Source organism: Podarcis gaigeae (assembly GCF_964106915.1).
Source record: "Podarcis gaigeae genome assembly, chromosome: Z".
NCBI classification, from domain to species: domain Eukaryota; kingdom Metazoa; phylum Chordata; class Lepidosauria; order Squamata; family Lacertidae; genus Podarcis; species Podarcis gaigeae.
Window position 1 is genome coordinate 25,958,399 of NC_139691.1, and position 14,414 is coordinate 25,972,812.

At 43.8% G+C, this 14,414-nt stretch overlaps 1 protein-coding gene across 2 annotated transcripts in view; it reads right to left on the minus strand.

Moving 5' to 3' along the window:
- The window catches only part of COL4A5 (collagen type IV alpha 5 chain), a 135,163-nt gene that overhangs the window by 64,827 nt on the left and 55,922 nt on the right, over positions 1-14,414 (minus strand). For both annotated transcript variants that reach the window (XM_083722025.1, XM_083722024.1), the window contains exons 3-12: positions 14,095-14,184; positions 12,334-12,378; positions 10,363-10,407; positions 10,179-10,241; positions 8,180-8,233; positions 6,099-6,125; positions 3,761-3,841; positions 1,403-1,465; positions 232-267; positions 77-118 (exon numbers count right to left, since the gene is read on the minus strand). In XM_083722025.1, the coding sequence (XP_083578151.1) occupies positions 77-118; positions 232-267; positions 1,403-1,465; positions 3,761-3,841; positions 6,099-6,125; positions 8,180-8,233; positions 10,179-10,241; positions 10,363-10,407; positions 12,334-12,378; positions 14,095-14,184 (546 nt within the window). The remainder of the gene's footprint in view (positions 1-76; positions 119-231; positions 268-1,402; positions 1,466-3,760; positions 3,842-6,098; positions 6,126-8,179; positions 8,234-10,178; positions 10,242-10,362; positions 10,408-12,333; positions 12,379-14,094; positions 14,185-14,414) is intronic.

Below are 14,414 nucleotides of genomic sequence, written 5' to 3' on the forward strand. Positions count from 1 at the left end.
ATCATAAGGCCACTCTCATAGAAGCAGTACCAAGAATGAGCAGAATCAAATCTCCACTTCCATGCCCCACACTTACCTTTTCTCCTTTTGGCCCTTGGAAGTTCAAGCCCATGTTGCCCTAAAAGGAATTTGAAATGATAAGAAGAAGAAGAAGACGACGACAAACCCTAAGTAAATGAGACTGAATGCAAGCAACCAAACAAGGACAAACACTGTTAAAATATACTATACCTTAGGACCCGGTAGTCCTGGGGGGCCGGGAGGACCCTGAAAATGACAAACACGGCAGTCAATCTCCAGGACTACTTCTGTAACCCCACAAGATAAATCCATGCTGGCCTTCTGAGAAACAGAGCATTGGCTCTGTTGTTGCTATTTATTTATTGTTTCTTTCCTTTCTTTTATAGTGACAAATAAATAAATAAGGGGAAGGGGAGAAAAGAAAAACTCCACCCCAGGTTTATCACTTGGAATATACTTACATTGTAATGGAAGAGAAAGGGGTACTCCAGGAGAGGGCTGCATCCGCTCACAGGCAACATTTGGGAAGGGGGTGCACTTATTACACCCACTTATCTCCCCAGTTTTCCCCACCACAAGGGAAAACAGGAAGAGATATTGCGGGCAAGTTATCCAAATCACCACACTGCACTTGCTCTCCAAACTTCAATTTGAAACCTACTTTTAGGTGTCATTTCCCATTCCTGTTTGGAGAGTGAGCATGAACTATAGTTGGCTAATTCATATATCATGGTAAACTGTGGTTTGCACTAAACAAGAAACTCAAAGTCAAGCCACATCTGGGAAGGGAGCAACATGAGCCCACAGCTTGCTACTGATCACATATATACACCGCAAAGGAAACATAGTTGTCTAGAGATCAAATCTCAGTGGCCTGGTTAAGCAATCCTTCAACCATAGTTTAGAACATGGTTTGAATTGTGCCACTGATATTTGATCCCTAGACTAGAATGCTTTGCAAGTGATGTGCATATGAGAAAGGTTAGCCTGTTTCGGAAGAAGGCAAGTGGAATTCTAAATTCTGTATTTATTATACTCATATAACATAACAGTGTGGGAGCTATTTTTCTGCAAATATGACCCCCAGACATCCCCAGGGATATGTGCATAAGGGAGCCATATGGGTCGGGTCAAAAGTATGGTTCTTTCACATGCAAAACTCCATACATTGGACCTTTGATATAAATCCCTGCTCCCTAGGAAATTGTTACAGTTCACCCTGATGCAAACATGGACCTGTCGTGATGACCAGAACAAGAGAAAGGGGCAGAGGCCATAGACCTGGGCAACCTGTTTGCCCCCACCACTTCTGAAACCGCAAGTTGGGCAGCTACCATCTACTCATTCTGCAAGCCAGATGGAGGTCATCAAGGAAACGTACCAGCAAACCTGGGGGCCCAGGAGGACCAATAGGGCCCTGTGCTCCAGTGGGACCTGCGGGGCCCTGGAACAAGAGAAGAAAAGAAAGAGTCAAACTGTGGGCAAGAGGAAACCCACAGCAAACTCCAGGGCAGGTGCCAGAGACTTGTTGCCTTCCAAATCCAATTCCCACCAGTCCCAGCAAGCACAGCCAATGGTCAGGAGTTGAAGTCCCATCAACTTCTGGAGGGCTGCCTACCCTTGCTATGTACTTCTGCAGCTATCTCTCACTTGCATTTCAGAAAACAGTGTTTACAATTCCCTCCCTTCCATTGTGACCAGTGATAATGGCTCCATCAGAGCTCTCCCCTTAGGAACCTCAGCTGCTTGCTCCTCATTTGTCTGCGTTTCTATTGTGTAGCAGGGAGAGGGTGGCATAGAGCACACTCCTCAGGGAGGGGAGCCTCTGGTTTATTTATTATTATTTATTAGGGCCGGGGAATATCTGGTTTTCACCAGCTAAATGTCGCAATATATCGATATATCATGATGTCTGAAATAAGGATGGAGGTATGTAGAAGCATTGGCTGGCTCCACAGTTTTTCCTGCATCATGATTTTTGCATAGCACACACATCATGATTCACAATATATTGCGGGGTCAAAAATTATGAAACTCAATATCATGATATGGACTTCAAACTGGTTGTGGACAAAGTATTGCCCAGTCCTGTTACAGATTTTACTGCCTTATATCCCCCCCCCCTTTTTCTCTCTCTCCAAGGAACTTTGGGTGGGGTAAGCACTTCTTCCCCTCCCAAGTTTATCCTCAACACAACCTTGTAAGGTAGGTTAGGTTGAAGGATAATGAATGGCTCAATGTCACCCAGTAAACTTCATGGATGAGTGTGGATTTGAATCCTGGCCTCCCAGTGTCAATGCACAACAGTGGTGTAGCGTGGGGGTGCAGGGGGGGGCCGGCCAAACCGGGCGCAACATCTCGCACTCGCAGCTCTCTGCCCCTACTAAAATCCATGGGTTAGGGGGCGCAAATTACTTGCCTTGCCCCGGGTGCTGACAACCCACGCTACACCACTGATGCCCAACACTCTAATCACTGCACCACATTGCTGTTCACGCTGGAGAGGAGAGGTTTAGAAAGGCTTTGATGTCTTCAGCTCACACAGAAACAAATCAATGGAACGAACGAATTGCACTGTTTTTTTGACCCCTGCTCAATTCAAAGAACAGACCCACTAAAAATAAGCCGCTGATCTGGGAGACAAACAGAGCTTCCTGATGTGCTTGTACTGATGCTGGGCACAAAACTGTGGAACTGTGAGAGAATCAGATAGCAGGACGAAACAGTGAGGCAATTGTTAGGACAAACTGCAAACAAAGCTGTTTTTTTCTTTTGGAACCAACTTCCCTGGATTTCATCGTTTCCGAACAGAAACCTGTGAACTCCATTTCTGAACATGCACTCTCTTCTGCCCATGAAATCAACAGTGTTTGCAGCACAGCCCCAGTTTGGCAATAAACACACTTACAACACACACTTTGATCTAAATAAGAGCCTGATTTTCTGGTTAAACAGCCCTATGGATGACTTTCTGTAGCTCCCAGCTGCCACCTGGTGGCTCCTTCACACAACTGCAGCTTGAAAGCAGATTCCAAAACAGTACGTAATAGAAAAATGTAAATCTGGGGACCCATAAAGTTTGGTTTTACATTCAAAACAGTCCCCAGTTAATTTTAACACACCATAAACATATTACAAAGTAAAACAGAACAGTATAAATTGCAATAAATGAATAATGTACAACTAGTACAGTATGTTTTTCTAGAACTTTGTTAGTCCAGTACATAACATACTATATTTTGCTATAAAGACATTGCTCAGTTGTCTACCCTTTCTGATCATTGCCATGTTAGTTAATTTAACCGTGTAAACTATGTCCCAACTCCCAACTCTTATAAGCCTATCTGCAATTGCAGAGATTCTCCCACAGCCACCAATCATCTGTGCAGAGGTTAAAAGATGTACTATCATTTTGTTATCATTAGATAAAAAATAACCAAACATTTCAATTAATGAGTTTAAGTATTTTATTTTTCTTTTGTATTTTCTTTTGTTGTAAATGTGTATGTTTTCTAATTTGCACTTAATAAAAAACATTTTTTTAAAATAATGAGTTTAATGGTAGCTTGAAGCCTGTTATTATTTCAGTTTATTATGTGTACCCAAAAAGTTCACACAAAAGTACACACAAAACCTATACCTGTATTTATTGCTCTGAATATTCAGCACTTATTACTAACACTGTCATAAATGCAATTAATGCTGTGGCGCTTCAGGCAAGTCATCTTCATCAACTTACTGGTAGTCCTGGTAGTCCTGGAAATCCTTGATCACCCTTTTGTCCTGGCTGCAAAGATGTCAGTATCTCACCTGGCTCCCCCTAAAAGGGAAAGAAAAAAAAGAAAGAAATTTGGAATAAGAAAGGAATACTCGAACATATTATAAAAGAGCTAGATCAGAAACATTTATGTCTCAAAGTGACAATTTCTTTCTTATAGGAGCTTAACTGTGCAAAAGAAACCTTCCAATCATTTTTTTTAACTTAGAAATTTCCCTGTGGGAACTCATTCATAATATTTTTCTGACCAATGATTTGAAGTATACAGGGGTTGTGTTCAAACGTTGTGGCTAAACCATAGTTCAGTATGACAAAAACAAGCTGAAGCAAGCTTCAGGCTTGCACCCTCTTCCCTCGCATCTCCTACTCTGCTGCTGTCACATGGAAGAGACGGTTTAGTTACCGTACATTTGAATCCCAAATTGTGGTCAGTCGTAACTATGGTTTGCTGAAACAAGCCACCATCAAAAATCATAGATTGGAGTTGGCTTGTTTCAAACAAATCATAATGAACATCAACCACAATTTGTCCAATTCAGATGATATAGAATCATAGAGTTGTAGAGTTGGAAGGGACTCCAAGGATCATCTAGTCCAACCCCCTGTGATGCAGGAATGTCAGCTAAAGCACCCATGGCAGATGCCTATCCAACCTCTGCTTAAAAACCTCCAATGAAGGAGAGTCCACAACCTCCTGAGGGAGATTGTTCTACTGTCCAAAAGCTCTCCCTGACCTCCTAGTCAGAATCTCCTTTCTTGTAACTTGAGCTATTGGTTCGAGTCCTACCCTCCAGAGAAGGGAAAAACCCATGTTTGTTCCCTTGTTCCCTCTTCCATGTGACAGCCCTTGAGGTATTTGAATTTGGCTACCATATCTCCTCTCACTCTCCTCTTTTCCAGGCTAAACATCCCCAGCTCCTTCAACTGTTCCTCATAAAGCTTGTTTTCCAGGCTCTTGGTCATCTTGATTGCCCTTCTTTGCACATGTTCCAGCTTGACAACACCCTTAAGTTGTGGTGCTCAGAACTAGACACAGAATTCCAGGTGTGGTCTGACCAAGGCAGAATAGAATGCTGCTATTACTTCCCTTGAGCTGGACACTATATAATTCTCTTGATGCAGCCTAGGATAGTGTTAGCTTTTTTTGCTGCTGCATCACACAGTGATTCACACTGTTGACTCATGTTAAACTTGTGGTCCACCAAGACCCCTAGATCCTTTTCACATGTACTGCTGGTAAGCCAGGTGTCCACCACCTGATATTTGTGCATCTGGTTCTTCCTGCCTAAGTGAAGAACCTTACATTTGTCCCCTACTGAAATTCATTTTCTTAGCTTTTGTAAAGTTGCAGTTTATCACAACCAGAAGCAAAAGCTTCCCAAATCCTCCTTGCAAGAGGCTAAGGCTTGTTGTGGCTCATTCTCATCAAACTAAACAGCCTTCCCCAATATTATCCCTTCCGTGAGTTCTGCACCGCATCTCCCTCCATCACTGAGCATTGGCCATGTTGGTTACACATTCTTTTGTGCAATGCTAAGTTCAGGTTATGGGACGCGGGTGGCGCTGTGGGTTAAACCACAGGGCCTAAGACTTGCCAATCAGAAGGTCGGCGGTTCAAATCCCTGCGACGGGGTGAGCTCCCTTTGCTAAGTCCCTGCTCCTGCCAACCTAGCAGTTCGAAAGCACATCAAAGTGCAAGTAGATAAATAGGTACCACTCCGGCAGGAAGGTAAACGGCATTTCTGTGTGCTGCTCCAGTTCGCCAGAAGCGGCTTAAGCGGCTTAGTCATGCTGGCCACATGACCCGGAATCTGTACGCCGGCTTCCTCGGCCAATAAAACGAGATGAGCGCCGCAACCCCAGAGTCATTCATGACTGGACCTAATGGTCAGGGGCCCTTTTACCTTTACCTTTTAAAGTTCAGGTTCTGTGATAATTTTGCACTATAGAAATCATTGTTGTGGCCCAACACCCATGTTATAAGCTCTTTTGAACAAAACTGTGGTCAACCCATAAATTCAGTAAAGAGTGCTGCGGCATCATCTTAATTGTAGCCTTATATCTTAAATTTTCTGGTGCACTTCAGTCTGAGATGTACCTACTGGTGGCACACACTGTAAATGAAAGAACTTCCCCCAATGCTGACATGCCAATCTCCCTTGCCCCATTCCCCCCCCCCCCCATTTTCAACCACAAGAATGAGTTCTCAAAGTTGCTAGCTGCCAATAAAATGCATAATTAGACCAAATGTTATTGTTGAACGCTTGAGAATCAGCAGTGCATTCAAATGGCAACTTACCTTCATCCCTATTAGGCCAGGGGGACCCTGCAGCAAAAAAGGGGAAAAAAGCAGGGCGGGGGGAGTAGAAGAAAAGAATTATAAATCTTCTATTAGATAGCAAATGCAGTTTCTTCCTTGCTTCAAATTGCAGTTCACTCAAACATACAACAGGTGGAGTCAAACACTTGAATACTGTCAAAGGTACTCTTTAGATTAGAAGAAAACCATGATTCAAGGAGCCTTGAGAGTTTGCCTGTAATAAGTCACTTGTAGCATAAACGGAGCTTCTTTTTATCAACTCTTAGGGCTCACAACTATGTGGGACAAGAGCACAATTCAAAGACAGGTCTCTCTGCCCTAAGGTGGATGCTGAAGTTTTAATATATAAAACACTTGAGAGGTCTCATAACAAAACAATACACTACCACCATCAGTGCAATCATCCAATAAAAACAGACTAAGTAGAGTTAACACTAACTCGTGGTGCACAAGTTTTGTACAGCTGTCTTTAAAGAAATCAAAACAATCTGTAATATGACAATTGACAACTGAACAAACTTAGCCTTGCTAGGAATTATAGTTGTGTCGAATGAACAACTATGTTATAAAAACGGTTAATGTTTCTTTTGGTGGCAGCTTGCCCAGAAACTGCCAAACATTGGCGCACTGCTACAGGACTACCACAGGACTGTGCACAAGGTTGGTTTGTTGCCCTGGCTGAAAAGTTAACCTGCAAAGCAAAAGCAGCCAGAGATTAAGCAACCCCCCCATTTTTTTTATCATAGAATGGTAGAGTTGGAAGGGATCTTGAGCATAATCTAGTCCAACCCCCTACAATGCAGGAATATGCAGGTCTCCCATACAAAGATTGAACCTGCAGCCTTGGCATTGTCAGCACCATGCTCTAACCAGTGTTTCCCAACCTTGGGCCTCCAGCTGTTTTTGAACTACAATTCCCATCATCCCTGACCACTGGTCTTGCTAGCTAGGGATGATGGGAGTTGTAGGCCAAAAACATCTGGAGGCCCAAGGTTGGGAAACACTGCTCTAACCAACAGATTTATTTCATTTGTGTGCCATGAAGATCAATGGAGAAGGCCACCTCAAACTCATAGAAACTTGTGGAGAGATCTACTGTGTCTTTCCTTCACAGGCCTAAGGGTCATTCCATATCAAGTGATCCAACTTTTTTACCTCATGCCACCCAATTTTCTTAATATTTTGTACACTTTTTGAATGATCAAAGCTAAGTTTAAATCTAAAATTTTAATTTTTCATCTCATCCTGTTTTTGAGTTATGAGGGATTGAAATTTCAAAAAATAAAATGACAATTTTGGCCTTGCCGGACTACACAAATATCTTTGAAGCTCAGCGCAGTATTGAGATATGTCAAAACTAAAAACACAAATCTCTTCAGAACTTCAAGGACTTTAATATGATATGTCACATGATGGACTTACTTAAAATTTTAAAAAAATAAGTTACACAATTAGTTCCTCTGAGTTCAATGGGGCTTACTCCCTGGAAAGTGGACACAGGGTTGTAGCCTAAGGCTCACAATAAAATATCCATAGAAACACAGCACAGAAGCAAAATACAGTGAGCTAAGTTTGGGTGACATCCTATGCCAAACCATGGTTTAGTGTGAACTTAAGTGCACAAAGGTTTGTGGAAAGGTAGGAGATTACGGTTGGTGCACCCCTCCTCTCATCCTTCTGCGGCTGTGCTGCTGAGAGCTATGGTTTGCCTTAGTGTGTTATCCAAATCCAGGTTCATGGTTTGCCTCCTCCAGACAAATAATGAGCTATAAACCCAACAACAAACCTTATTTATGAGTTCATTCTATAAGACAAGCCATAAGTCCTGGTTCAGACAACACCCTAAGCCAAATCATGGCTTAGGTCACAGATGTGCAGGAAAAGCAGGAGTAGCAAATTGGCCACACTCTCCTCTCCAGGAGCCTGCATATTTGTAAAGTCATAGTTTGGCTTAGTGTTATGTGCAAACCAGCTCAGTCAAACAATCCCCTCAAAGCCTCAAACAGCAGCTGAAAATCAACCACATATAGCAATTACAGGAGGAAGTTTCTTGTACTTACAGGGGGGCCTTGTAAACCTGGGAAACCTGGACTGCCAGGGTAGCCACGTTCTCCCTGTAGAAGACAGAACAAAGATTTGAATGCATCACCAAATACAGCAGGAAGCCCAAATGCATGCTGCTATAAAACAAAAGAGCAAAGGAGACAGGTGTGTTGCAACCCCTGCTATAACAGGGGTTATAGCAGATCTTTTTAAACATGAGGAAGGACCCCCCCCCCTTATACTCAATATTCTCTTATTGCATCACTTTTATTTGATATATGTGAAAAAGACTGACGCTCCAAGGAAGGAGGAAAACTGCATAAGACCATGATAGACTGATGCACTTTCCATGCAGCTGGGACACCAATACTGATGTGGACACACACACATATGTGGGCCCTATAACAAAATTTTGCAGTATATTTCCACTGGAATGTTTCTGTTCAGGGCACCTATCCAGCCTGGAAAAGCAGCTTTGCAGTCTTGGAGGGATTTATTTTATGCAAGGGCCCACAAAATTAACAACAACAACATTTTATTTATATTCCACCCATATGACTGGATTTCCCCAGCCACTGTGGGTTGCTTCCAGCAGAATAGTAAAAACATGTTAAAACATCAAACATTAAAAACTTTCCTAAACAGGGCTGCCTTCAGATGTCGTCTAAAAGTCAGATAGTTGTTTATTTCCTTGACATCTGATGGGAGGGCGTTCCACAGGGCAGGCGCCACTACCGAAAAGGCCCTCTGCCTGCTTCCTTGTAACCTCATTTCTCATAGTGAGGGAACTAGCAGAAGACCCTTGGAGGAGGACCCCAGTGTCTGGGCTGAATGATGGGGGTGGAGACGCTCCTTCAGGTATACTGGGCCAAGGCCGTTTAGAACTTTAAAGGTCATCACCAGCACTTTGAATTGTGCACTGGGAGCCAATGAACATCCTTTAGGACTATTGTTATATGGTCTCGGTAGCCACTCCCAGTCACCAGTCTAGCTGCCGCATTCTGGATTAGTTGTAGTTTCCTAGTCACCTTCAAAGGTAGCCCCATGTAGAGTAAACTGCAGTAATTCAAGGAGGAGATAACAGAGCATGTACCACTCTGGCAAGACAGTGCGTAAGTAGGTCTCAGCCTGCGTACCAGATGGAGCTGGTAGACAGCTGCCCTGGATGCAAAATTGACCTGCGCCTCCAAGGACAGCTTTGAGTCCAAAAAGACTCCCAGGTTGCGCACCTGGTCCTTCAGGGGCACAGTTACCCCATTCAAGACCAGGAAGTCCCCCAAACCCACCCACCCCCTGTTCTCCCAAACCAGTACTTCTGTCTTGTCAGGATTCAGCCTCAATCTGTTGGCTGCCACCCATCCTCCAAACACCTCTGGACACTCACACAGGACCTTCACAGGTTCTGATTTGAAGGAGGGGTAGAGCTGGGTGTCCACATACAGTACTGGTGAACACCCAGCCCCAAATATCCTCTGTCTCACAAACACACACAAATTATTTTAATTTTGCAGTTATATCTGCAATGCTGACAAAGGCACAGAAAATAAGTGTGCTCTCCTAATGCCTACTGCTGAGTATGGTAGCCTTCGATCTTCACAGGAAAGCCCAGTTCCTTCAGGCACCTACTACCCTAGACAGTACTACCCGGTCATTATAAAACCTTTTTAAGAACTGGTGCCAGCGTCTGATTTTTACCTCTTCCCTCCCTGCCCCGTCTCCTTGTGTGTCATGTTTTTGTTTTAGAATGTAAGCCTGTGGGCAGAGACTGCCTTGTTTGAACTGACTGCTTGTAAGCCACTCAAGGAACCTATTTGGCTGGAAAGCAGGAGACACAAATGCTATAAATAAATAAAAATAAGATATCTGAATGGAAAACATATAGCTCAGGGGTAGCCAACATGATGTTCTCCAGATGTTATTAGACTCCAACTCCCATCAGCCCCAGCCAGCATGGCCAATGTTCAGGGATGATGGGAGTGCAGCAGAGCTACGCATTTCCATCAGAACCAGTCCCACCTTTGTTCCATTGCATCCTGGGATACCTGGAGGTCCTGGAGCCCCATCCTGACCTGGTAGCCCCTGCAAAGTGGAAAGAAAAGAAGCACAATCACATTCAAGCAACACAGTGTGTACGCTCCAGAACAAAACAGTGAATTCTGCCATTGTTATTTCAGTATTGCTGTAAGCAAAGCTTACTTACAGGAAGTCCTGGTGTTCCCGGAAAGCCTGGTAGACCTGGAGGACCCTGAAGATGAGAAACAACCACACTCATGTTTAGATAAAAGGGATGAAGGAACTGTTAGTTTCAAAAAGAGTTATCAGCCACAACTGGAAGTGTGCAAGGCACAAGCATTGCTAGTTTGGTGTGTTGAGGTGGGGAGCCACTCCCAACAGTCTGAGCCAGCATGGCCCATGGTGTGTGATGATGGGAATTGTAGTCCGGCAACATCCAGAGAGCACCAGGTTCCCCACCTCTAGAGCCTCTTCAACAGGGAACAAGGAGCACCCTCTACTTACCTGGTGCTCTGGGTAGCTTCATGGGCTGGTGAAGGGCTGCAGCGGAGTGGCAGAGCATCTACTTTGCATACAAAAGGTCCACAGTTATCCCTGGCATCTCCAGGTAGGGCTGGGGAAGACTCTCTGCCTGAAACCCTGGAGAGCCACCGCCAATCAGTGTAGACCAGGGTTTCTCAAACTTGGGTCTCCAGCTGCTTTCGGACTACAGTTTCCATCATCCCTGACCACTGGTTCTGCTAGCTAGGGAGGATGGGAGTTGTGATCAACAGCTGAGGACCCAAGTGTGTGGGAACCCTGGAGTAGACAATACTGCCTTCGTGTGAGAAGAAGAAGGAAGAAAGGTCCAAACACTGTGCTTCTATCTAACAGTGTTTATTTACAGGCAAATATAGCAATAATTCCATCAGAGCTGGAATACATCTTTGCTCTTTCTCTCGCTCTCGGAGCAGAAGTGAAACTAACTTCACAGACAAAGGAATTACGTAACTTCCCGTAGAAGCCCCTCCCAGGTACAGGACACTCAGAAGGTTAACCCATTAACCACCATACTCCACAATACAGTGGTACCTCAGGTTAAGAACTTAATTCGTTCCGGAGGGCCGTTCTTAACCTGATACCGTTCTTAACCTGAGGTACCACGTTAGCTAATGCGGCCTCCCACTGCTGCTGCATGATTTCTGTTCTCATCCTGAAGCAAAGTTCTTAACCTGAAGCACTATTTCTGGGTTAGCGGAGTCTGTAACCTGAAGTGTCTGTAACCCGAGGTACCACTGTACTGAGTTAACTGAACGCAATGGTCTGACCTTTTACAAGGCAGCATTCTATGTTCCAAAGGGATGAATCGCAATGACAGCATGTAGGCCCATTCATGGAGTGGCTCCACTAAATGAATTGTACATAAGGCCCTATGTGGAGCTAGCAATGGTGTTGAAAAGAATTCTTGCTGCCTGGTGCATGTACCCATAAGAAACATGCCAGGGGCACACATGTGTATTATGGAAATGCAGGGTGGGGTAGGGAAATGTACCTGTAATATAAAAAGTTTGCAAAGAACCCCCAAGGCATTGGTGAGCCTCTGCCAGTCACCTGCTCTTAGCAAAATTCAGAGACACACATTACAACAGGTGTGGGGAAGCTTTTACCCTCCAGATGTTGCTGGACTCCAAGTCCCATCAGCCCCAGTCAGCACAGCCAATGAACAGGGATTTGGGGGGGACGGACATCTAGAGTGCCAAAGGTTCCTCATCTCTACATTATTGCTTTGGCTGTTGTGTTTTGCTTAAAGCGTGCCTCAAAAATACACCACTTACTTTCAGTGGTGTTTGGTACCCACTGGGGTTGGTGGGGCAGAAGGCAGAGAGACCAATGGTGGGTGGAGCCCAAGCCAATGACTTGCAAAGCAGCCAATGACAGACTAATTTCTGTTTTGTTCCCATCCTTCTCCCATCCTGCTGAGTTCTTAAAGGATCAACACTTAGGAGGAGGAAGCTGACAGCCACTTACACTGGCAGGCAGTAAGAAGGCTCTTAGGTGGGGGTGGACTGTGGTCAGTGGGGCAGCACCCCATTTGCCTCCACTGCTTATTTTGCTCTCGTCCTGTTGCCGCTCTCCACTCCCCAGTAACTGCATTTCAGAAAATTAAAACATCACTTACTCTAATTCCTTTGGGTCCAGGTGGCCCTGGGAATCCATCATCCCCCTGGGAAAAGAAAAACATGGGACAGGGAAAAGAAGAGGAGGAGAAAAGTGAGCAATGAGTTAACATGAATTCAAAGACAGACATTGAAATCCACTTTTTCATTTAGCCTTAATTACAAAGACAACGCTTGTGCTTTTTGCATTATTTCAGACAGCTTGGCTGCATAACAGGAGATTTCAATTCCATGCCCCACGCCCAAATCACACAGAAGTTTTTCTAGGTTCATTATGAAAATCCTAGATCAGGCGTGGGGAACCTTTGGCCCTCCAGATGTTGCTGAACAACAGCCCCCCTCATTCCTGGCCATTGGCCATGCTTGCTTGTACTTCAGCAACATGTGGAGAGCCAAAAGTTCCTCACCCCATTCCAGAGAAACGAAGGTGCTCTAAAGTCTCAAGTCAGCATACTTACTTGCAAGAAAATCCTATTGAAACCAAAGGATCTTACTCCCATGTAAATGGTCAGAATCAACTTCCAATACAATAAAAGCATGTAAACACAGAAATCCAGAAAGTTCCCAAGCAAATGGATTTATGCTTAATTAATTCCTGAATTGCCTTTTACATACAAGGTTCAACCAAGGCAATTTGCAGACATATCATAAAAACAGTTTCTTCTTTTTTAAGGGAGGATAAAAAGTCAGGTTTACAAAATAAGAGATCTTTTCACCCAGCTGGAAAACCTTCTCAAAACAAAAATGCCTTCAATTCTCCACAAAAAGTGCAGATAGTAGGGGCCTATAGTATCTCAGGTAGAAGCTGTTCCACAGAACAGGAGCAACAAAACAGAAAGCTCTGCTCCGAGTTACTGCAGCACAAGTGTCTGACATTTTTGGGATGTGGAAGAAAAGCTGTCTAGCAGAAAGAAACCAATGATCTACTGGGTATATGAGGGATAAGGCGGTCCCTCAAGTAAATTTAGGATGAGGCTTCTTAGGCACCAGTGATGTGATGTGGACATTTTTATTTTATGTGATCAAATCAGACTAGTCATGGCCCTGGAATCCTGGGATACAGTGTCCTCATGCACCAGTATCCCCCAAGAAGGAGATAGCTCCATGCTCCAGTGCTTTCTATGTGGAGCTCTTGACACTGGAGCCTGCATCTCATCCACTGAACCCCACTTCCACCACTAGACTCTCACAGCTGAGTGAACAGCTCTTCAGATAATTCAGGAAACATATTTGCGTTTTCCCCAACTAAATGCCACTGCTTGAAACCCTAGAAGAAAGTCCTTGCAGCTTTAGATGGCATGGGATGGGGGCTTTAATCATGACTGCCAGGCCAGTGATGAGACAGCTTGCAGAATGCTCCTGAATTTACTGAAGGCAGGGGGCAGGTAGAGAGCTTTCTCCCACTATCATGTCCCTTATTAATTCAATCTTCCTTGAATTAGGATATGTGACTTTAAATAAATATATAAACCCATATATATATGCCACATGTTGCCATCTAAATAGATCCTCTGTGAGACGATTAATTTCAGAGTCTAAAACTAGACCAGCTGGCTGGTCCAATAACTCAACTTCTTCTTACCTTACCTTTGTGTTTCTTGGCCAACACAGAAACAGTTCCACGTGTACGAGAGATGTTAAAAGGAACACCTGCTCTGATGCAGGGAACACTATCTAAATGTCTGGACTACTGAAGCCATATTAGATATTTTATAGATCATGGCAACATGAGGCATTCATCATCATTCTGTTGAGCTACTCACTTTTTCGCCTCGTGACCCAGCTGGCCCTTCTGGTCCAGGAAATCCAGGTAAGCCTGGTTGTCCTTCTAAACCTGGGAAGCCTCTCTCACCCTGCAAAATAATAATAATAATAATAATAATAATAATAATAATAATAATAATAATAATAATAATAAATGAATGGAATTAAGAATTCTCACTATATAGTATGTAGAATCATTGTTTTCTCTTGGTATTTTCCGTCAAAAAACTCTTCCCATTTGCTATAAGAAATGCCATTTGTTTAACCATGCCGAATTCCTGTGTTATGAATCTGCATCAGGAATTCCAGCAAACATCAA